Consider the following 25125-nt stretch of genomic DNA (forward strand, 5'->3'; position numbering starts at 1 on the left):
TCAACAAGCACCGCCGCCCTCCGCTGACTGCGCCGCTCACTTTCGCTTCGATGAAGTTTCTTTTAAATGTGCACCAGTCTCGCATCGGATTGGCTGCCAGCCCTCACAGCCCTCACAGCCCTCACAGACCTGTCTGAGGCTGCTGAAGACGGCAAACTCGACCAAACCCCACAGCTGATCCCAGTCTGCTCAATCAACCCGGAGTGTGGTCACCATAGCGACACGCAACCATTCGTCATGGCAACGGGAAAGAGAGACGATGGCTTGTAGTACACAGAAACAATCCTTTAGGAAGGAAGAGCAATACTACTAACAGTACATAAGTAAGAGTTTGAATGCAGTACTTTTAGTATCTGAGTACTTCCACCACTGAAGTTAACTCAGTACTTGCTTAAGTTGGGTAAGTACAGTGTTGAGGAATGTTACTTTATATTACTCTCCTCCATTTCCGAGTAAAATATTGTGTGCTTTACTTCTTACTTTTCTTCCTCTTTGGCTATAATTTGGTTTGTCTAAAGTTCATGTTAAATCAATATTCTGGCTGAATATGTCACATTTCAGGAAAACTGGACCCAAACACAGAAACGGGGTATAGGTGGGAATAAGGGTCGTTTGTTAACAAAACTGACTTATATACAGGGGGAAAGCAGAATTCAGAAAGTCCAAAATGCAGGGAAACCACAGGAACAAAAGCAGAAGCACTAGGTGGAAATTGCCCCCATTACCCATTCTGCTTTTTGTTTTGAAAATGTTAATAAGTAAATCGAGCAGCTGCCTGATGCCTTGTCAATGATTCTGTGACATGAGGCTTCCAAAAATATTTAGCCAGTTGCCAGTTAAACGTGATTCTCCTTGTTGTCACTTATTGTACATCTTATAGCAAGAACTCGTGGTCCTGAACATTTTCTTACTGTTTTCCCTGCTGACACAGTCTCTTGTTTTTATTAGTCTGATAATAAGGAACACTCTGCTAATCTCTGTGTCTCAGCTTGCTTTTCCAAATATTAGGTCAAGTGTGAATTTCTATTGTGTGCTCCCATTTTTATCATATCTGATGCCTTTCTTCATATAAAAAGAAACAAATGACATAGGAGCATAGTGATTAGATATTTTGAGCTAGTATCTACAGCATCCGGTAGTCTACTGCATGTGTATGTGTGCGTCTAAAATGCACACATAAAATGTTCCACGTAATGTTGTCACTATACCTTAAAACTTAGTTCCTCAGTCTTCCACAGGCACAATCTAAAAATGGAAGGTATGTAGGATAAATGGAAAGTGAATGTATAAACAGTCCGCTGTGAGAAAGCAGGGGACTTCACAGGGAGAGGGGCTTTTTGGAGTCATCCGGTTTCATTGGGTTAGCTAACTAAATTAATGGTTTTTGGAAATTTAAAAAGTAATAGGGGTAGGGATGTTGAACGAAAAATCTGTGATGTTGAAATTGAGTTTTTAAGGCCAAATTCCTTGGTTCTGTAATTATCATGGAAACGACATATTGATTATATAAGAGAAAAAATATCCAAGTCAATAGAAATCCTGTATAAATCTATATATTTAAAGGGCTTGTATATTACTGCTCACTTTTACCTCTCGTGGGGAAAACTTTACAATGGGTATAAATTCACTAGTCTTACTACAAAAATGAGCCACACATTTTATCAATAAGACAGTTACTATCATCACACTAATCCATTATTTCTAAATTCCCATGCTATGACATTTAATTTGGGGGTTAAACTATGGAGCAATGATAATATAAATCTGAAAATGTATAATTTGCTTTTGGTTTTCAAAAGAAGCTATTTTTGAGGGTTGTAAGGTGAATGATTCCCTTTTCTTTTTCTGGTGGGCTTTTCTGTGAGCATGTTCAGTCACTAATTAATACATAAACTGTTGACTTTGTTTTTTATTGCCTAGATTGTTTATATTTGCTGTATGATGTTTGATGACTGAATAAAAAATACTTTAATACTTCAATAAAAGAGATAAATACATAAGTAGATACATAATACATAGTTGCAAGTAAAACATATCCAATAAATGTTTAAAAGCAGTAATGTATCAGCAAAATATAGCAAAAGTATCAGATGTGAAAGTACTCATTCTGCAGATTAGCGCCTTTAAGAGTTATAGTACTATTTATATAATGTCACCAGATCATTGTCACTGAAGCTTTCACATAACCTTTTAATGTTGTAGCTAATCTAGGTAGAACAGCTGTTATCTACTTCTTCTTACAATAGAAGGATTGTTTAATCTGTAATAATGCATTATATATTTTTTTTGTTGATCAAATGTTATGTACATAAAATGTTAATGTGCAATTATGGGCACAGATGTGTAAAAGGCCCTCTTTTTTTGGAGCTCCAAGCTGAAATACACACAAAACTACCACAAATGGTGCAAATTCTCTATGATCTTTATTATGTACCTTTGTGCTCATTTTTTGTCTCTTTATAATCATTTTGTGTCCCTTTGTGGTTGTTTGGAGTTTCTGTATGTTGTTTTTCATCTCTTTGTAGTCATGTTTTCATCTCGTTTTGGTGTGTTGTCCGGTCTAATGTATGCTTTGGTTTTGTTTATTCTAATTGAGCTCTATGACTTTCAAAAAATACATTTAACAGTTATAAAGAGACTCTGGCCAAGGGGCTCCATGACCTCTCAGGCCTCTCAGTCTGGGCCTGGTAGGACTGCTCTGTCATCCATCTGTGTGGATGTAACTAATATGTATGGCTGATAAATCTAGTGGAGTCGAAAGTAAAACATACTTCTCTGAAATATAGTCAAGCAAAAGAACACTTACAGTACGTACTTACAGTAATTGTCCTCACTTATTTTTCCACCACTGAACACTACTTGTCCCCAGTAGCATGGGTTTTAAGCGGGACACAGCGCCCTCCTGTGTCTGGCCGCAGGATGAACCTCCATCGGATTGGCTGAGCGGTTGTCAGGAGTGTTTACAGGAAACATGGCTGCCCTGTCTGTTGGAGAGCTTCAAGAAATGGAAGGTGAGTAAATATGAAAAGATGCAGCCGTGCCATGATTGCATTATCCAGGAAAACCGGCATTTATTTGGACAAACCTGTTTTTATATGAGCACATCCGGCCACGTTTTCTCCGTGTCACTAACCAGACCTCCATCCTTGGCCAGCTAGCGAGCTACCATGCTAACAACAAGACTCGTTAGCTGGCGTTATTCAGTCAACTCACCCTGCCCTGCTGTTCCATATATAACTAGTTTCACTTCATCTAACTGCTTTGTGTGTCCAATGGTCTGAATATGGATTTTATGTTTAGTTTAGCCTGTCCCCCCCATGTGACACGTTTCCAATTTTAGTTCGAAAACGTGTTTACTGTGATCTAGTCAGCTAACTAGCTAGCTAACATGGCTAGCAGTGTTCATCCTGTGTTAATGTAAGTGAGCTAACCTTAGCCTACAAACAGTCTCTAAGCTGGAAATACATCTGGCACCACATCCGCGCCAATTATCACTAACAGATTTATTCACTGGTAGCTGTTAGTGGGTACAGTGGCCACACATGTTGTCACAATTTCGACATGTTTCAGAGTGCAGAAACAGGGCTGATAGCCATAGTTTGTAGCCCGGTACCAGTGAGACAGTGGCTGGATGCTCCACATGACACCCCTTAACTCGTGGTGGGCCAAATGGGCCTGGTCTTTGCATCATATTACATTTGCATCAGCTAAATATGTCACGGATACATGAGACAATCAGATTAGCTCTGCATCTGGATGGTGAGATGAAGCTTCTCTTCTCTTCATCTGCTGACCCTAGTGGACCGGAGGGGTGAGTCTGAGGAGTCTGGTGATGATGAGACCAGGAGGAGGAGTATCAATGGCGACGTGGACCCCAATCAGCCCACTGCCACAAGTAAATCATCACATCTCCAGCCACATTGAAAGGGACACATTTAACAAATCAGGCTGTCAGCTGCTATTATTTTGACATAAAAAAGAAAGTTTTGACACAGAGTACTTAATCTGCATCACAGTATTAAATCAGTTTTCTCAACTGCTTGAAAAAAAGTTTTTTCTGTCTGTATAATGTTCACAATGGCCTCATTTGTTAATCTGATTCAATCTTGCCCTCATCAAAGGTAAAGAAGAGTCCCCTGTTGACATGGACACCATAACCTTGGACCCAGAGGAAGAGGTTAGATGGTCTAAAAAGATTACTGCTGTTCAGCTGTAGCTACTGTCACAAAGTTAATGGTTTTTAGTAAAATGTCCTTCATCTCTACTGACTACTTTTGGTGGAATGACAATAAAACACTTCAGCTCTATTTTAGAAAGTTAATTTTTGTGGTAGATTTTATTTGTAGAGCTTGGGGGTGGATAAAAAGTTCTTTGTTTGCAATGCAATCATTTATATTAAACCTTTTTTCTGACAAATGTTTCACCCCTGCAACTGTATTTTTGTTGTCTTATATAAAACTTGAATAATAAGTACTACTGGGACTTGTGGACAGGATGACATCCCAAGCTGTTTGTTTTCTTTCTAGGATGTTGATCTTGTTCATTGTCGTATTGGGAAGATTGAAGGATTGGAGGTGCTACAAAAGGCAAAAGTAAGTGACATCAGTGAGTGATGAAGTAATACCACATTTATTCCATGGTATGCAGGGTTTATTCGTTTATTTTTGTTTACTGGGAAAAAACAGGGAGAATTTTGGTTTCAACCCAGTTTTTCCCTCTGTTAATCTGAAAAACAGATAGGACAGTAACAGTTTGGGGTCTATGATAATTCAAGCTACTGATTGTATCACTTAATTGCCTTCTTTTCATTTCTGTATTTATACAGACACTCTCCTTACGACAGAACCTCATCAAAAAGATAGAAAACCTTGACAGTTTAACCTCACTGCGGGAACTAGATCTCTATGACAATCAGATCCGCAAACTGGAGAACCTGCAAAACCTCACAGAGTTGGAGTAAGTGTGAAGAAGCTGTCTCTATTCTCTCCACATATGACAGAGGTTCCACCCAAAGGGTCAAGTTGTTAAAGTAGATATAAAGTGATATTGGTATAGAGGTAGTATTTTTCATATAGCTGATATTATAGAACAAAGAACCCACATCTCAAGAACAATTTATTCTAATGTGGAAATTTGTTTGACTGATCTCCAGGCAGCTTGACGTGTCCTTCAACATTTTGAGGAAAGTGGAGGGTTTGGAGCAGTTGACTCAGCTGAAGAAACTTTTTCTGCTTCACAACAAAATTAGCAGCATTGCCAACCTGGACCACTTCATAGGCCTGGAGATGCTTGAGCTTGGCTCCAATCGCATCCGGGTGAGACATAAGCCGGGAGAAGATTGGTTGAACCTTTTTGTAAATGTGGTATATGCTATGAATACCGTAACATGTACTGTGACATTATGATGTTAAAAAGACATTATAGGACATTAGTGAAATAATCATGACATAATTTTAACATGTTTATGTGTGTCTCTTTATTATGTTGCGTTCACAGGTCATAGAGAACCTGGATACACTCGCGTCTCTGCAAAGTTTGTTTCTTGGCACCAATAAAATAACTAAGCTTCAGAATCTGGAGGGTTTGCACAACCTGACTGTTTTAAGCATTCAGGTATTCTAACTCAACTCTTCAGCTCATGGAATGGGTTACAAAAATTAAACTTAATTATGTACATTGACATGTTGGTTTTTAATGTTGTGTACGTTTATTTTCAGAGTAACCGTATTACTAAAATCGAGGGTATGCAGAACCTTGTCAACCTGAGAGAGCTGTATCTGAGCCACAATGGCATTGAGGTCATTGAGGGCTTGGAGAACAATGTGAGTTATAGAGATGCAACAGCCCATTTCTGAAGGGACTGGATGCCAAACTGTCCATCATGCTTTTTGCTCACTGTGCATATATGTACAACAAAGTTTGTTCTGCACATTCAAACACTGTTTGCTTTCCCTCACAGAAAAAGCTTACAACCCTGGATATTGCAGCCAATCGAGTAAAGAAAATTGAAAACATCAACCATCTGACAGAGCTGCAGGAGTTCTGGGTATGGATCATTTATGAAGTTAGACAAAAATTGTTACAGAGCACCTAAAGTCTCACCAGTAGGCCATTGTCACAGCAGACATTTGGATTTGACATAGTAAGAAGAGCAGAGGTGTAATGAATAACATTAACAATATATCTGTTTGATTGAAAGTCTCAATAAGCCATGCCAGTAAGAGAGTATGTACAATAGCAGAGCCCAAGAACAAATCATTGAATTGTTAATTACACTTGTACTTATCCTGGTGTTACATGTAAAATGCAACTCACCAATTAATATTGTATTATTGAGTTAGTCAATAAAAAGTGATGAATAAACTACTTTGAAATAGATCAACCAGTATCGCTAAAAACAATCTTAATTGAAAAATTAATTAAATTACAAGGCTAAAAGTAACCCATAGTTTCTTAATTAGCTTGTCAATACAGTATAATATAAAAGCAGGACTCACAAAGTTATGTAAATATTCAAGTTTTAAATGGAAAATTAAATTAAATCCAAGTTTCACTCATCAGCTTCTTGTCTACATTTGGCTCTCCTTTATTTAATTACTTCTTTAAAGTTTCAAGGTTCCTTACATGAGTCGTTGCAAAAGTGCTTAGCTATACCAAGCAATACTAACTGTGTCTTCTGATGGGCTATATTTTCCTTCCTTGTCTTCCCAGATGAACGATAATCAAATAGATAACTGGTCAGATCTTGATGAGCTGAAGAATGCCAAGTCTCTGGAGACAGTCTATCTCGAAAGAAACCCACTACAGAAGGATCCACAGTACCGGCGAAAGATCATGCTGGCGCTGCCCAGTGTACGCCAGATCGACGCTACCTTCATTCGCTTCTAAACTGCAGTATACGACTCACCTGCCAAGTTCACAGTGTTCTCCCTCACCTCCCTCCCCTCTCTACAGAAACAAACTTCATTTTGAAACACATTGGCCTCAATGAATCATATAGTCACTCCATACACAAATGTACATTCCAACATGAAACTCACCCACAGCTCACTCAACATACATGTATGCATGTATGCACCCATTCACACCTTGATCTATGCTATTGTGTGAAAGCTTTATTTATTTATTAAGCTGGATAAGAACTGTGAAAGTACCCGACACCCGTTTCCTCATATTTCCTCTGCACTTATTTTTCTTTTATTGTTTTGCATGTAGGACACAGTATGGAGACACCTTCTTTCCTCAATCATACAGTGGCCATCAGCAAAATAAGAAATTAATCTCATTTATCACATTGTTGAAGTTGCACTGCTAATATACGAGAGTTTATTCCCATTGGTTGGAAAGGATGAGACTGTTCTCACAAAATACACAGTGAGTAGATGAACAATTAAACATTGACATTAAAGGGAAAGTCCATGAAAAAATAGAATTTATATATTTTAATCTTAATAATACTACTTTTTGTCTCATTTGGTTTATCAAGCTTCAAAACTGACCCAGGTATCAATCTTGGCAGCCACAGAAACATCAAAAATGAAGCCTAAGATGCCATACTGACACCATGAAGTAGTTTAGTAAAGTGGCACTTACATACATCAGTCTTTTTATGGAAAACATATCAGCAGAAACTGATGAATCATTTTAATAAACTGGTATCGTGGGCTCATTTTGATGTCTATTCCTTGTTCCAGATATTTTACAGCTCATTGGCCAATTTTCAGATTAACATTTTACTGTGCAGTAAAATAAAGCTCATGAGAATGTAAAGTCATTTGACGTGTTCATAAAGATAGTTTTGTAATCAGTGGTACATCACCCCTTTTTTGTTTGTTGTTTTGTTTGTTTGGTTGGTTTATTTTAACCTTGAATACATCACTGATCACAGCCTTGGTCGTCTTTTGATTTTGGGAAACTTAATTGATAACGGTAAAATGTAGATTGTTCTTCAAGTGAATTTACTTTCTAAGGGGAGGACTGGACTCACATCAGTGATGTTAACTAATGTAAGATAAATCACTTCATGCTGTTGGCACAGACAATTTTTAATACATATTGAGGTTTATTGAAGACACTACAGTGGCACATTCTGTATTATTCTCATTTAGCATTTGATATTCCTTAAAAATAAGTATTTATTGGCCATGTTTATCACCTTGAACCAAAAGTGAATGACTTATTCTTGTGGTCTCTTGTACATAATGCTTGAGTGCACTTGATTTATTCCCTTTTAAAATTAACAAATGATGCATCTTTTATATGAAACAAATTTCCCACCTCAGGGCTAAAAGGTCTCATGTCAAAATGGTGCAGATTTCAGCACATAACTGCATTTAAATGGAGAGTGCTTTCTGTAAGATACAGAGCATTATGTAATTCATTCCATCTGGGTTTTTAGTAGGCCCTCAAAAAGTTTACTGAATCTCCCTTTGTAATTAAGAGAAGAACTCTTCCTGGTTTGTATCATAGGTTTCTTAAACTGACAGTTTGTTCTTTGTCAAAGGAATAGAAATTGTGGTACAAACGTTTTAAATCCAATTGTTCATGATTAGTGACATTGACCACAACTCAGCTGTAGAACATTTATAAGCCCATATCAGATCGTCAGCAAAACTGAAGGACATTGTGCATTATTGATATGAATGTAATGTCATTTTATTTTCAGCTTCTATATAAGTTACTTTACAAAGTGGGATTGGAAGTGTAATTTTGTGGATTTGTAAATATAGTTTTGACATCTCATGTAGGAAATCAGTGCCATCATCACCTTCCATTTGTAAAGTGAAATCCTTTTTTTCTTGTTTGTGCCACAGCACACAACAGATCTGTGTGAGATACTGTAATAAGGATAAGTTGACCTCTAGTGGTCATTGAATGAGCGATTATTCCAATTGCCATTAGCTCACTGTTGTTAGAACTGAGTCTTCAGGTTTTGGACTTGGTTGATGCTGTTTTCAAACTGAATGTATTATGCAAATAATAAAATGACACTAATTAAATAGCAAGTCTATGTAGCTTTAATGTATGAGATATTATACTTGTCATGACTGATAGGAAGCAGTTATAAAACAGAATCAAGTTATCATTGAGGACCTCACTCCATAACCTTTTTCTAACAACAATAATAATTCATAAACATTGTAGAACATGCATTTTAACTTTGTACAAGCCAGGGAAATCCCTTAAGTCAATCAATAAATTTAGAAACAAATCAGATTCATTAAAATGTTGAAAGACTAATTAGTTTTTTTTTTTGTTTGTTCTTCGTTTTCATGTCTTTAATTAAGGTGCTAGTCCATGTAGATTTGCGGATGTGAAATTTACCAACAATCATCAGTAACTGAATTATGTAGGAATTCACCTCACCCTACCAACCAGAAGAAACAACATCATATCAAATACAGCAACCTGCTCATAACACTTATTGTTCTATTTGTAAAAGGAATATACAAATTAAAAATGTTTTCCTATCTGAATTTCTAAATCTGAATTACAAAAATCCAAATTTTTAGCCTACATCATTCCAATATTTAATTTACAGGAAATAAAATATGTGAAGTCCTGAAGGACATTTCTTAATGACTAATGCAGTATTTTTGGTTGAATATAACAAGCTTTTGTCACAAAGTAAAGCGAAACAAAATTATTTTCCAGCACAGTTCAAAGCATCAGTCAGAACATCAATATCCCCAATACGAAATGATTGTAGAACAGACAATGATAGTCTCCACAGGATTGAAATTCTTCCAAAAAAGTGGAGGGTATCTATGGGAAATGCTTATAAAAGCTATCAGATACCCACATTTTTGAAAAAATTACTGTTGTTTGCAAAAGTTTTGGCACCCCAGAGCACATCACGTATTACATGTTACTTTTTATTTCGTGTACTTAAAAGCCGCAATTACAGTTTAATTAAGAAAATTTTGAATTTACTGACTAGAAAGTGGTGCATTTGAAAAAAGGCTATTTGTTTGCAACAAGGGTCTGTCTGCTGCAGGGGTTGTATTTACTCCTTTTCACTCAAGCTGGTAACACGCCATTTTTGCTTGCTGAACTACATTACCCAGAACGCATCACAATCATTTGGTGACGCATGGGGCTCGCGCCGCGCCAGCCAGGGGGAAAAGGACGGTACAGCGCATGCGCCACATTTATGTTGTTGTTTGTGGCGGTAAGATGGCGGCGCTCGGAGACACCTCAGCTCCGGGGGTGAACGGGTTAATACAACAATTCACAGCAATAACAGGTAAAAATAACATTTCATTTAGCATTTGATCTATTAAGTAGGTTTGGGTTGTCCAACAGGAATCCTCCCCTTTGTCCAACAAACCACGAAATTTGTGCGCAGATGAGAAAACGGACGTTAAGTCTTGCTATGGCCCCTGCGCTGTCAATGCTTTGCAGAGGGAAAAACCAGAGCTAGTTATCTTCTAAACTCAAGTGAAAGACTAAGAAAAGGCACCTCGAAACCACCAGCTTTGAATATTGCCCATCATAGCCACTTAGAAATATCTGATTTTGTCAGCGGTGCTCATTAAAGACAATATGTCGCCAGCCTAGAGCTGGTTTTGTGATCTTTTTGCACTGCCTGGTTGTTTGATATGTGGAATGGACGTCGGCTGAGAACATTTCCCTTCTTCATCACCAGCCAGGCTTCATGTTGTCTTTCTGTCAGCTTCACTCTGACTGTGGTCTGAACCACACTCGAATAGACAGTCTTTCCGTCTCTGACTACTTGCTCAAAGGTCCTCGGAGGTTTGTGTTCGCTATGACACGATGGACAGTTTTTCAGTTTTAAGTTATTTATCAGAGAAAACAGGAGACTCAGGTCGGGGGCTGTTACCAGACTTGGAAAGTGAAACGGACATGCGCAGTACAAACGGAAAGCTCAATGAAGCCCGACCGTACCCTACTCTTAAAAAGACTAAAAGTTCATCCTCAGATCAAATGTTTTCTAATATGCATAATTTTATTATAGTTTAATGCACCATGGGGATTCATAATCTGAATAGATTAAAGGACTATTCTGGTGTTTTGGCATGTTTTAGCCTATTCGCTACAAATCGTGTAACCTGTACCTTGCAATGCTTCCTACTACTTCCCGATGTATCTTTTTAATCTGGATGCATTTTTTTTTTCCTGTGTTGACTTTCAAGCAGTTGTTTGGATTTCATTTCTGTACAGTGTTGTAGTCAATGTGCAAAGACCACATGGTGGAAGTTTTTTTTTTTTAGATATGTACTTGAGTAAAAGTAGCAATACCTCAGTATAGAAATACTCTGTTACAAGCAAAATTCCTGCATTCAAAATTATACTTAAGTAATAGTCCATAAGTATTATAAATGCAAAGATTAGTTGGAAATCTGCTAATGCATCACAGTGAACAGCATCTCTGTCTTTAGTGATAGTTACATTGTTTTAGCATTTTATAAGACCCCATGATTGCAAAGTTTTTGATTCTGCATTTACACACAGAAACAATACTAAACAGGATGTTCACATTTACAATGTGTTTTACAAGCCTGTTTCATTTGTGTGGAAGTATGAATTGTCAAAAAATAGTGAAGTTAATGAAAACCAGTGGCCCTCAGAAAGGCAAGTATTTCATTAAAAACTTGTTAGCAGTTTGTAGTAAACAGGTAACAACATGCACATGAGTATGGAACTTAAAATTTGATACACGAGGTCAAATTCTACTATGTTACTGATGTTTTCTATGTAGTATGCCATCAGTTTAACTGTGTGGCATATTTAAATTTACTATACGCATTACATTTGTAATGTCAGACACATGGTCATGAGATTGTTGCCTGTTGCATATGTATTGTTCTGGTGGTAGATTTTGGCAGATAAGCAACAAGACACCACTGTACACAAATGCCAAAGGTATATACAAGGTAATTTAGAAACAGCACCACCATTATATCATTTGTCAGTGAGCACTTACAAGTTCATTTTTCAACTGTAAACATGACATAACTTGGTCATGATTCTTTAATAACCAAATTAAAGGATCCCTATCAAATATTTGTATTTTTAAAAACAAATATTGGCCAATATATCAGAGGATTTAAACAAAAATCTAATATCTATATTGGACATGTGGTAAACCAGCTACAACAAGCAAACACCAATACAGACCTTTTATATAATTTCAGTATGAGCAGGCAAATCTGTTCAGTTTATCCTCACAGGGTTGGGTGATATGATGATACATATTTGTTACCCAGCTGATACCCAGCCATACTTTTTTATATTTTTTATATACCTTTGTATCCATTCCTTTTATAACCCATAGTGTGTTGCACAGGTCTGTTTTATGGCAGTATTGGATTTGAATGTAATTTTTTTTTTTCATTGTGGTTTGTCAACTATGTAATTAGGTGGAAAACTCAAGTTAGTTTATCCATATTCAGTTTCTGAAAATTGATTGTATCACAATTGATATGGATATCAGAGAATTTAAGTCACATACCTTGATAAAACACATACTTTTTACACCTTTACACGAAATGAATAAATTAATTACACCAATAAAGTGATGTAGCTGTGCAGTTTTATCCATATATGTTTCTCAGCATCAGTATGACTGTGTCCAACGCCGTTCTAGGAGCCACAGAAAGTGTAGGGAAACATATGTTGGAAGCATGCAACAACAACCTGGAGATGGCAGTGACCATGTTTCTGGATGGAGGTGGGATAGCAGAGGAGCCCAGCACCAGCTCCAGTTCAGCAGCTTCAAGCAGCAGAGCGCCCCCCTCAGAGTAAGTTCTTTCTAACTTGATTAATATAGATAATCTGCTCTAGATTGATGTGTATCTTAGATTAATATGTATTGCCTTATTCCTCAGTGAAGTACGAGCACCCATTCCGCAGAAGCAGGACATATTGGTGGAACCAGAACCACTGTTTGGAGGTATTCTATCACATGCAAATAGACTTTAAACTAAATTCCTGGTGATGCTCCATCAATAATCTGAGCGTGACTTTTAATGTTTCTATTACTCGTGCAGTGCCAAAGCGGAGAAGACCTGCTCGGTCAATATTTGATGGTTTCCGAGATTTCCAAACAGAAACAAGTAAGTAATATTAAAGCTTCCCAAGCTTAACTTGTTACCAAACACCCTCATTTTGTGCACAAGCCCAAAAATAATGTACCCAAAATAAAATGGTTACTGTTCTTCAGCTGTTTTGGAGGCAGTCATAACCCTGGTCTCTTTTAAAGGTAACTTTAACAACCAAAAAGTGAGAATTAGTAAAACAGATGATGAACAGAAGTTAGAGAGGCACAATGTAATATTTCTTGAGGTTGTGTGAAGTTTGGGTTCCAAAACACAGTTAAAGTACTGCTGCCAAGGCCAAAGGTTAAAGACTGAATGTGGTTTAAATTAATGCTGCACAGTTACAACCAACCAACAGTCAAGTGACAAACTCTGTTACTTTTCTCTCCGTCTGAACCTCTCTATGACTTTACCCCCTATAATGACTGAGAATGTTTTTCTCCTCCTAGTTCGCCAGGAACAGGAGCTGCGTAACGGTGGCACAGTGGATAAGAAACTGAGCACCCTGGCAGACCTTTTCCGTCCTCCCATTGAGCTCATGCACAAAGGCAGCTTTGAGACAGTAAGGAGTCACTCACTGGACACTTTACACCAAATGTCTTTATTCAGTCTGTGTGAACTTTTAGTGAAATTTCAGATGGTGACTGTGTCGATCACAGGTGGGAAAGTTCATGGGTATGCAGGTTGTCATTTTTTTAATGCTAGTGTTATTAAGTCATTGGCTGAGTGTGTACTCAGAATATTTGTGAAATCAGCTGTTGTAGAGACTCAGTGTACTGTGACATGTGATCACATACCACCGATGTAGATGGTTACGACTGTTTTATATAAAGGAAAACCTGTTAATTCAGTGAATGTAGTTCATAGTGGTTTTCATCTTCATTCACACTTGTCAACATAGCAAAGTCACCACTAATTTATTGAATCAAACTTGATTCGTTGTGTTTTTATGCCTCCACGCCAGTGACAGCCAGAGCTGGAGGCACATTGTTTTCAGGGTGTTCCTCTGTACGTCCGTATGTCCCATTCTCATGGACACAATATCTCAGTAACGCTTTGACAGAACTTCTTCAAATTTGATACAAACATTCACTTGCACCTCACAAAACAATTACTCAAGACTTCACGTGATTATGACAAAGTTTCACACAAATAGTTCTGGTATATGACTCTTGATAAACAGGGATGTAATCTGACACCGCTCTGAATGGTGGGGGGTAAACGACCACGAGGCGGTAATTGTAGTTTCTGATTCTGTATTTCTTCTTTTGTGTTTATAGGCAAAAGACTGTGGACAGCTGGAGAACAAGTGGCTAATGATCAACATTCAAAATGTTCAGGACTTCGCCTGCCAGTGCCTGAACAGAGATGTTTGGAGTAACGATGCAGTGAAGACCATCATCAGAGAACACTTCATATTCTGGCAGGTATGCAGTTTCAAAACTCGGGGTCATACGTGGTCTGATGTTAGCATGTTCCTGCAAACATTGCACTGTGGTTTTACAAGGATTGAGTTGTTCCAGTGTTTTTGAGATGAAACTGATTTGATACGAAACATAAAGAAGTATGTATACATGCAGAAAGATGTAAACTCCTAGTGTAACAAAGATACACAAAATATAAGAAACAGTACATCAGTACATCACCCAGTATTGATAAATCATTGATGAGACAAAGCAAGTCTCTCTTACCATTAGTATTGAATTGTGCAACATCTTTCATTACAGGTATATCATGATAGTGAAGAGGGACAAAGATACATCCAGTTCTATAAGCTGAACAAGTTTCCCTACATTTCCATCCTCGACCCCCGAACAGGTGAGTGGTGAGTTCATGTGAACTGAGGTAGTGGGATCATGTCGTAGCTTTTTTTTTTTGTGTTGGTTTATTTTGATAAGTTGATAACATATTCCTGTTGCATGCAAGACTTCGAGAAGACGAGGTAATGCATCATGGGAAGTAATTTGAAAGCAGTATAGCATACAACAACATATTATACAGCATCTTTGAATAATTCTGTGTGGCAGATGCAAGAGATTCTTGTATTATTAAGTGATGGGATCAGTACAGACCAGACAGCAAAAAAATACAAAGACTCTACTAAATAAATACTGATGATAAATGTGAGCTGTACTGTCATGAGTGACAATATAAACAAAACAAAACAATGTTAGTGAGCAAATGTGTTACCCTAGATGTTTACATCTGCAAACTAGTTCCAGATTGACGCATTTGAACACATCCCTTTGGTCATTTCCATTTCCTGCGTTAGTTGTCTTTAATGTTCTATAAATAAAATTTCTTACTGACTTGTGCTGTTGATAATTTGTTCTTTTGTAGGTCAAAAAATGGTGGAGTGGAACCAGCTGGATGTGGCATCATTCCTGGAGCAGGCAACCGGCTTCCTGGCAGAGCACGGGCAGCTCGATGGGCCTTCCTGCCACGCACCCCCTGCCAAACGAGCTCGCTCTGTGGGTCTCTCGTCCCATGTGTCACCTCTAACTATCATTCTGTGTCTGCTCTGATAAGAGCTCCCTTCCCTCTCACTGAGACTCTTTCTCAGTTTCTTCTGTCACAACTCACAAGTGTTTATCGGTTGTAACAGTAACAGTTGTACAGTTCTAACAGTTAAAACAGATTCATTGTTGTCTCTTCCTGGCTGTAAAGTTATGTAGAAGACAACATCTGTACTAACATCACGAGTGAAATTAATAGTGAATGTGTCCACCTGCTGACCCCTTATCACTAATAATCGTTTCTCAGAATTTGCAGGACTTGCCATTAGTCAATCATGAAAAAAGGAATTGGTTTTAAGAATTGGGATATTTGATTTTGTCAGTACTGCACTGCCTGGACTAGTATGTTTTGTGTTATTTTACCCAGCTCTGTCATTTGTTTTCTACAGCTGCACTCTGTTTTTGTTTGTAGGAGAGTCTGATTGATGCCAGTGAAGATAGTCAGCTGGAGGCAGCAATCCGAGCCTCCCTACAGGAGACCCACTACGAGTCCTCAAATGTCCCCGAGGCCCCCGATTCCCCTCGATCAGAAGACGAATCAGATGCAGAGCCTTTCTCTGACAGTGAGGGTCCCATCTCTGTTGATGGCTCAGACAGTGAAACGCCAGTACCCCACGAAGAGAAAAGTTCTGCCAGCAAACACACCCCAGTCTCTTCGACCCCTGCAGCACAGCAGCGTCTACATCCCGATAGTTCAACTTCTTCCCACAGAAAGTCTCCGTACAAAGAAAACAACCACAGTCACAAGAAAGAGGAGAGCAAAAAGAACCACCTGGAGCCCTCGGCTGCTGGTCCTCGTCACCCTCAGCCTCACCCAGATTCTGGAGGAAACCACTGTTCCCCAGCGGCAGAGAGCGCTGGACCATCAAAGACCAGCACCGCCAACACCTGTGACGTGGACTGTCCTGATGACAATGGTACGAGAATGTGTCATTCTAAACCTGAAACTGTTATGATGAGGGTTAAGACATGAGGGTGTGTTTATGTTTGAGTTGAAAATGTCTTTGACTTGGTCTCCAGCCTGCAGACAGATCCCCTCTCAAAATGTTTAAGGATTAGTTAATCAGCACTTGCAGGTTCAACTGGTCAACCTCTTATGCTTTGAGCTCTGTCAGCCTCTGCTAAAGCGTTCAGCAGCACCCAGTGAGGGCTGGAACCTGCTCATATGTTGTTGTGGTACTGGAACACAGTGTCAAACTGGGACATCCTTTGTGCTTAAAAGCAAATGTATAGATTTTTAAGGGGTGACGGCGCAGGTATTAAACACACATCTAGCAAACCCATTTCCAAACCTTCTTCTTACCACACTATACTCTACAGAATTTGAATGTGATTCAGTGATTCATGCTCCCTCTCTATCTTAGCTGATTTATTAAGTTATTCGCAGTTTCACTGTGTACTTAGACTTGCATGTTGTAATCTTTGACACAAGCATATGCTACTGGCAGGATCAACCAGGTAGCCCTCTAGCATGGAAAACTCATCTCTTCCGAGAGCATCTCCTCTCCTAACTCCTCTCACCCTAACATGCCTAACTAGAACTTACTATGCACATTCAATGCACTTCTTAACTTGATCTCCTTGCACTTATTGAATAGATTTACTACTATTACACCAAGGTCTCCCACTGCATTGAAGTTTTACTGTTGTCCCTCATTTGTAATTTGCTTTAGATAAAAGCTTCTGCCAAATGAATGAATGCAGATGTTATATACTGGCTGCCAAGGGGATAATAACACATGGTAAAAAAAACTGCTTTTCCATAGAGAATGATGATAAATTAATCTCAGCACTAATTTTCGAGGTTTTCATCGGACACATGATCTCATCTACCTGACATTAGGTGTGGCTAGCTAGGTCAACATTTTGGCTACGACAACAGCTCCAGATTTTCATAACAATGCTTTTTCTTTTTTTTCCACACAGGTCCCAAAGCCAGGTTGATGCTCCGTTACCCAGATGGACAGAGAGAGCAAATTTCCTTGTCTTCTAAAGCAAAACTTTTGGTGAGAAAACACCTATTTTAGAGGAATAGTTCACACTTATTTGCGTTGTTGCCAAGAGTCAGATGAGACGATTCTGCTCTCACATCCATGTGTTCGACTAGTTCTTGGCTTGTACAACTTTCCAGACTCCAGGAAGTTACTTCCTCTGGCCAAGAAACTGGCCCGTAACTCATGACAAAACAGTGATTTGTAGTTTTTATACCTCAATTTTTGTACATATTAAAATAAACAAGATGCCATATTTGAATTATTGCGTGGTGCTTTTGAGGTGCTGGTAAGGGAAATTTATTTTTATTTTGTACAGAATCAAGGCTAGCTGTTTCCCCATTTCCAGTCTTTATGCTAAGCTAAGCTAACGGCTGCTTGTTTCATATTCATATTTATTGTACTACTATTACCTTAAGTAAAATAAATCTGAGCAATTTTTCTTGTAGTTGTAGTTAATATAATCACATGAATATTGTTTTTTTATCACTCACTTCTGCTTTGTCACTCTCTCTTCAAGGCTCTGGTAAGACACGTACAGTCCAAGGGTTACCCTAATGAACGCTTCGAACTCGTCACCAACTTTCCCAGAAGGAAGCTTGCCCACTTGGACTATGACATCACACTGCAGGAGGCGGGGCTTTGTCCACAGGAGACTGTATTTGTGCAGGAGAGGAACTAGCCTTTTCCCAGACACACTCACTTTGTGCTTTTCTGTATCTCTCTGGTAGACCTCACCCTTTCACCAATGATCTGGGACGATGTTACTGGCCTTGATCCCATAACCTTCTGTTCTCCTGGAATTAGGCCCTGTGTTTTTTGCCAAGACAACTCTTAGAGGATGGACTACTTTCCCGGCCACTCAACTGACAGCCTAATCCCTTTGTAGTGCTCTACCATTGGCCAGTGAGGTGTTGCAGACACCAGCTATTTTTTAATGTGTTATATTCTGTTTTGATGCAGGCTTCAGTTCATTCTGATCACTGAGGCACATCACAATAGAATATATATGATATAGCTCATATTAAAATAAAAATGAAACCCAAATAATGGATCGTAAATTGTCACTGAGGTACCAGGGACTTGTACAAAAAGACTTTTACCTCCCAAGAAGGACACTAAATGTCAGAGTTTATTTTCTAGCCCTCTTGTCATTTTCTGTACCTGGGGACAGGTAAAGGGAGTCTCATTCTTGTTGATTGACCCAAATTTGGTCTCTCACTTGATCACTGTTTTAACAACTGTAATTATTTGGAAAGCAGGGGCAATAAGAGAAAAGGTCTGCAAATTACAACTCAAGAAAATGTGTCAGAAACCAGTGACACGCTTGTGTAGATCTGAGAGGATTTGGATTGATCTACACATTTTTACTCAAGTTTCTATTAGAGACTAGTAGATTGTTTTTGGATTTCAACTTTTGATACAGAAGGGAATGAATGAAGGGTGGTACATCTCATCAGTCGGACCTACACTGTACAGAGATGGCTTAGAGAGACTGATATTTAGCTGTAGTCATTGTTTCTTTTCTTTTTTTTTTTTTTTTTTTTTATATGCTGCCGAGAAAATATGCTGATGTTGAAATATAACCACCAAAACCGAGGAAGATTCTGCTTGGTCTTTTGTTACTTTATTTTATAAACCAGCTATTAAAAGAGAGAAAATTAAAAGTCTCATAGAGACAGAATAAGAGTATCACCCCAGAATCAACTCCAGCAAATAATAATGCAGAGGTTTGTTGTACTGTGGATAGTAACAAAAGGAACAGACTACATTTGAAGAAAATGATCATTCTGAATTTGTAATGATTGCCTGATGTAATGGTCATGTGTTGTACCTCCAAGAATGACATTGTCTACTATATGAAACAGGACAATAGCTGTATGAGGATGAGATTCTTCATATCAGCCAACCTAGGAGTTTAAACCGGCCATTGAACAGACAGGACAATGGAGGCAGGATCTGGACACCCTAGGTCTGATGCACATGGTTATAGCTACAGCTCTTTAAGAAGATGAAGCAATCGACCTTTTGACTTAAAGTGTGCCTTCAGTGTAAGCAGCTGTTGAAGTTTCACACAGTTCTTCACGTGGACAGTTGGTGGTGATAATGTGTAACAATTCACCAATAAATGTGACGAAGAAGACCATTAACCAGTGTAACTAATGCAGGTTTCAGAATATTCAATTCAAAATGTTTACGGAGGTATAGGAAATAATGTCAACATGTTAGACTCTTAGTTCACTGTGAATCAAGTTGTTGCCTTTAGTTCTGCTGAGAAGCTGTTTTCTCTTCTTGTGATACTTTTTTGTGGTTAAAGGTTTCTTGTCGAGCACCCCGGTCCTATAAGAATGGAAGTGATGTGCATTGCCACATTACTTTACTAATGGCAGAATAAGCTATGAGGTAAAGTGTCAGCTTGAATCACATGCTTTTTAAATACATGTTTGATTACAGAAATGAAATTCAGGTTATATTCCCTTTGAGATGAGGGCCCCAGCTGTCAAAAGTGCGGGGCAACGGTCAGAGTTGAAAGAAAAGGACTTGCAGCTGTACAAACAGATGAGGACACTGACTCTGCTTCTCTCCCCGCAATGTTTGGTTACTACAGTACATGACGGGCATTCCTTCACCACCTGTTTTCTTTTGTTTTTTTCTGCATAATGGACAAAAGTTGGGGGAGAGGAAATGTGCTAGCAAAAGCCAGTTCAGAATAAAGCTTGAATACATTTCCTCCCGTTTAACTAAGAAAACATTATAACATTATTACTCTGTTGTACTGATCAGGCATTTCACATACAGAACATCATTCCAAACAATTTGGGTTTTTTTTTCTTTGCATGGTAGCATCAGGAATTTAAGTTGAGATTGTTCTGTGTACAGAATCTCAACTTCAAATCAGTGAACTACTCAGGTTTGATATGGATAGTTTACACAGGTAGCTTGGTTTATTGTTTTGTTCGTTATTGAGCTCTATAAGAAGTAAACCTTTTTAAAATCCTGCATTTCATATAAAACCTAAATTTATTAGCCAGTGCTGAAAGGTTAATGAGGGAACCAGGGCAGCAGCCCCAGACCTGGTTTGCTTAATGGGTTGTATGTTGCATAAGAAGGATGTTGACCCCAGTCATCCATGGATCTTTCAGCTTGTTCTCAGAATGAAGTCAATGGAAGTTAATGTGTGATCAGTGAACCATCTGGGTGCACTTCACTGAATTTTACACAGCATGTGAAAGCAGTTATGTAACATCTTCCATCGCTCTGGAAGTGCTTTCTAAAGTCTGAAAGAACAGTCCTAATCATGTCATCAGGATTATTTTATTTATTTATTCAGGGCTGGAGGTGTGAAAATAGAAAGAAGTTAGCATTAGCAAGAGGCAGGGCAGTGAAAGATACTATTGCGTTGCACTGTGGGAAATGTAGGATTCTACAAAGATGACAGGAGCCTGCACTGTACAGATGTGTGTTTGTGGCTGGAAAAATCTATTTGAGGGTTTTAACTAACTATAAATAAAATAGGATCACTTCAAGCCAAAAACCTATAACAAATACATTTTGAAACATTTTCAATCTAAATTGTCTCTATTCTTATTAGATATTAGTGCTACATGTGACACCATCAATCACAAGATTTTATCACAGAGATTGGAACATATCATTGGCTGGTTTAAATCATACTTATCATATAGATTCCAGTTTGTTCATCTTAACAATTACTCTTCCATTCACATAAAAGTTAGTCTTGGAGTTCCACAGGGTTCTGTGCTAGGACCGATACTATTCACCCTCTATATGCTTCCTTTAGACAATGCTATCAGAAAAGCACCACATACATTTCCATTGCCGCACAGATGACTCTACCCAGTATTTATCTATGAGATGAAACTAATCAGGAAGTCAAACTTCAGGTGTGTCTTAAGAACATAAAGACCTGGATGATCAGCATTTTTTCACATCTTAATTCTAAGTTATTGTACTTGGCCCTTAATGCTTCAGAACTACATTATCTAATAATATAGTTACTTTGGATGATATTACCTTGGCCTCCAGTGCTACAATCAGATACCTCAGAGTCATCTTTGACCAGGCCATGTCTTTTACTTCACACCTTAAACAAGTCTTGAAGGACGGCCTTCCTTGTTCTGTGGAATATTGCAAAAAATTTGAAACATCCTGTTTCAAAATGCTGCTGAAAAACAAGCTCATGCATTTATTTCCTCTAGACTGGACTACTGTGATTCTTTATTATCAGGATGATTCCTCTCTTGTGAAGTATCTGAGTACCCTCTCCACTAATGTAGTGGTAAAGTAAGTGTGGTAAAAGCTCACCATTGCTGCCACTGTGCAGTAACATCATGACATTATGAGTAACTCAGACCAGCAGCAGGAGTAATTCCTGTTTAACAAGCCAGATGTGGTTTTTTCTAGCCGTTGTCTTTTCAAGGACCCTGATCAGGAGTGTCATCATGTGTGGGTATCAAGGTGAATTATCACGAGCTGACAGTTATGTCAACGTTAACTCCTGCAGTTATCCTCGATTTTACCTCTTGATCAAATGCTAAATACAGGACAGTGCCTTGATTACATTCCCTTATTACAGTAACAGGATCACAGGTGATATTTTACCGACAGAGGAGGTAGGTACTTGTATGATTAACCTGAGGCCTATAAACAAGAAAAAAAACATTACAAAATAGACTAAAAAAGTGTGACCACCCAAACAATGCCTTGTTAACCCTCTGCTCTGCATGTGTCCGGAGGACAATCATTGATGATAAGCTTATCTGCTCTGATTTAGCACAGTCAGGACGGCCTAATGGACTATAATCACTGTCAGACGTGCAGTCAGGCACAAGAGTTCCTGTGGTATTTCAGGAAGGTGGATTACAAATTAAGATCTTTAGAAATTATTAGCTATTATTGATGAGTGGCATGCTTAAATAGTCATGTTTACTATGGCAATAGGAAATCAAAATCGGACTTTATATCCAGATAATTTTATTTCCTCGAATTAAAAATATTTTGACCTTTCAAAACACGAAACTCATTTGTAAATTGATACAGCCGAAGCTTTCATCCAGCAGAAATTCCCATCCTATTAACAGAAACAAAAAAGAACCGTGGCTTGTTTTTGTATAAATAATTCATGTAGTAAATGTCAACGTGTGCAGCGAGCACAGGGTTGTAATGGTATTCCTTTACTAACTCTGTTATCAGGACGTGTCATGACACTAACACTGCTGAGTGAAGTGTCAGCATAGTAGCACAGTAACACTCAACAACAAACTCACTTAAATGTCAATCATCAGAGGCAAAAGTGTTTTTAATCAATCAAAAATGAATAATACAGAACATTCCTGTGAAGGCAGCAGACAAAACCAGCGACTAAAGCAAGCAGGCAGATCTAAAAAAAAAAAAAAAAAAAAAAAAAAAACTTCAAACACTCAGGGAGCTGGGCTGGAAATACAACAGACAACAGAGACAATTTGGTAAAGAGGAGACTGCTGGCTGAGGAGAATTAATACTGCGTCTTAAGACTAAAACTGTAAACAGGTGTGGAGGGCGACTGGTCAGGTGATGAGCCATTGAGGACACTGTGGACAACTGGTGGACAAGTGAGGAGCAACAGGGTCTGGACTGATAAACACATGTCCACTGGAATGGGGAAAAAAAACCAAATGAGATCAAACGTCTTTTTAACACCACCCTGTAACACTTATTCAGTCAGAAAATGTGCTACACGTTACAGATTATTGTCATCAGTTAATACTGGCAAACTTCACTGCTAAAATGAACTCCAGTATATATTGTAGGCAACTCAGACTGCATGAAAGACTCTAAGGTGAATGAATCCCGATAGCCTGTATTCTACCTAGTGACAGTCTGTGTCACTAAAACTACCAATGTGATACAAAAAGAAGTTTACATATGCACATTAGTGCCTGGGTTTATCTGTTTATTTAAAGGCGGGCTGGAGTAAAAGGAGACTAAGGTCAGGGTTACATACTCTAATGATTCAGCAAAAAAAAAAGGAATTTTGCTGAATGTCTACTTTATGGGCATCTGATCAACATTCAACTGTCCAAATAAAGCGTTGAGAAATCTGCTGATTACACCTTTTTAAAACATTTTGAGAGTTTATGCTTTTACAGTATCTTCCTTCATTAAGTTGCCTATGCTCCCTTCCATTTACAAGTTCACTATAACACACAAGTTGAAATGTTTTTTCACATTTATTTAACATTAAAATATTTTAATTAAAGGATAACATAGGTTTTAATGCATTATTTGACTATTTAGCCGTATAGCACACACTAATGTCTGTATAGCATATTGTTAATATCAATATCATTGTTTCATACTCTTACTACACTATTTTACACGTAATTTCCTCTCTAACTGAATCCATTTTCTTCATGGTGACAGGTAAACTGAACCCCAGCAGTATTTGCAGTGACTCATCTCAACGTCAGGTGCTGAAAACAAAGTACTGACATTAATAAACTCAAGAGCAGCTAAATCCTCTATCTGGAGGCGGGGACATAAGCTGTGTCTAAATTATTTGCCTCTCATTTGATCACAAAAAATAAAAATAAAAAAGTTTCTGCAAGTTTCCGACCTAGTTCAACTGGCCTTTTGGTCTCACTGTGAATCCCCCTTTTATTATTGGGAAAATCCATTTAAGATTTACAGTCAAATGTTTGCTTTACAGGGCAAAATGGATCAAAGCAATAATTCCTAACAGATTCTACAGTCAAAGATTATACCTCCATCTGGATCCCCTGCTGAATATCAGACTCTGATTATTAGTTATTACTGATTTACTACTACCTTCACTACATCCCTTTGGTTTTAAAGAGTGTTAGGTGAATGTTAAGATGCAGACAGACATAACAAAAATCACAAACATAAAGAAGTACAAAGAAAGTAGAGTGCTGAACAGGGTAAAGGAGACAGACACAAAAAAAAGGCTGTAGTGAACAATAAAAAATATTTGGGATCATGTTTACTGTCATGACCCACAAAGACTTTGAATTTGAGCCCAGTACAGTCCTTAGATTACCACGCCGCGGCAAATAAAAAGATTTTATCATTTATTTCGGTAAAATTCAGCCTGAATTGTAATTTATCCTTTGGTTCTTTATTCCATCGGTATCAAATTGGTTTCTTGATACCAGCAACACAAACCCTTCTTCTTATTTCAAATTAAAGTATCAGGACATTGTCCTCAGCTGAAATCCATCCACTCATCCAGTATCATGTCCTGGATCTTCCAAACTTGCACCACATAAGGCAGCTAAAAAAAACCATGAAATCTATTGTGAAAGTTGTTGGACGATATTTCAATATTTGGCAGATGACAACAAAGGACGAGGTGTTATTGGTTCGATTTACAAATCAACATGAACCTTGGCTCTTCTGTTGGGTAATATTGACTCTGTAAACATGGCTCCTATGTGAGTTACACACATTGCAGCTTGAAATACTTTGACAAATGCAATATTTTAAATACTTCCACCTTTTTCTTCTCTCCTGATGGTCACAGTAACTGACTTGAAA

The 25125-nt window shown here is 38.1% G+C and overlaps 2 protein-coding genes across 3 annotated transcripts; both read left to right on the plus strand.

Annotated features, from left to right (window-relative positions):
* Nucleotides 1-258: 258 nt before the first annotated feature.
* ppp1r7 (protein phosphatase 1, regulatory (inhibitor) subunit 7) lies at nt 259-8999 on the plus strand. Of its 2 annotated transcripts, none has more exons than XM_071490873.1 (11): nt 259-400; nt 2873-3011; nt 3800-3895; nt 4122-4177; nt 4527-4592; nt 4826-4956; nt 5153-5315; nt 5497-5613; nt 5718-5822; nt 5960-6046; nt 6712-8999. In XM_071490873.1, the coding sequence occupies exons 2-11, from the start codon at nt 2972-2974 to the stop codon at nt 6886-6888; spliced, it is 1038 nt and encodes a 345-aa protein (XP_071346974.1). In that variant the 5' UTR covers nt 259-400; nt 2873-2971; the 3' UTR covers nt 6889-8999. The 2 variants fall into 2 exon arrangements, with proteins under 2 accessions (XP_071346974.1, XP_071346975.1); XM_071490874.1 differs by having other exon boundaries at nt 296-400; nt 2870-3011.
* A 1109-nt stretch (nt 9000-10108) lies between these two features.
* On the plus strand, nt 10109-19727 carry ubxn7 (UBX domain protein 7). The gene is made up of 11 exons (XM_071492517.1): nt 10109-10246; nt 12611-12764; nt 12852-12916; nt 13014-13079; nt 13511-13623; nt 14342-14488; nt 14789-14879; nt 15402-15532; nt 15990-16494; nt 17504-17583; nt 18089-19727. The coding sequence occupies exons 1-11, from the start codon at nt 10141-10143 to the stop codon at nt 18248-18250; spliced, it is 1620 nt and encodes a 539-aa protein (XP_071348618.1). The 5' UTR covers nt 10109-10140; the 3' UTR covers nt 18251-19727.
* Nucleotides 19728-25125: the final 5398 nt, after the last annotated feature.

This window comes from Trachinotus anak, unplaced genomic scaffold, assembly GCF_046630095.1.
Source record: "Trachinotus anak isolate AG129_WGS33_773 ecotype Australia unplaced genomic scaffold, CSIRO_AGI_Tana_v1 ptg000012l, whole genome shotgun sequence".
Taxonomy (NCBI): Eukaryota; Metazoa; Chordata; class Actinopteri; order Carangiformes; family Carangidae; genus Trachinotus; species Trachinotus anak.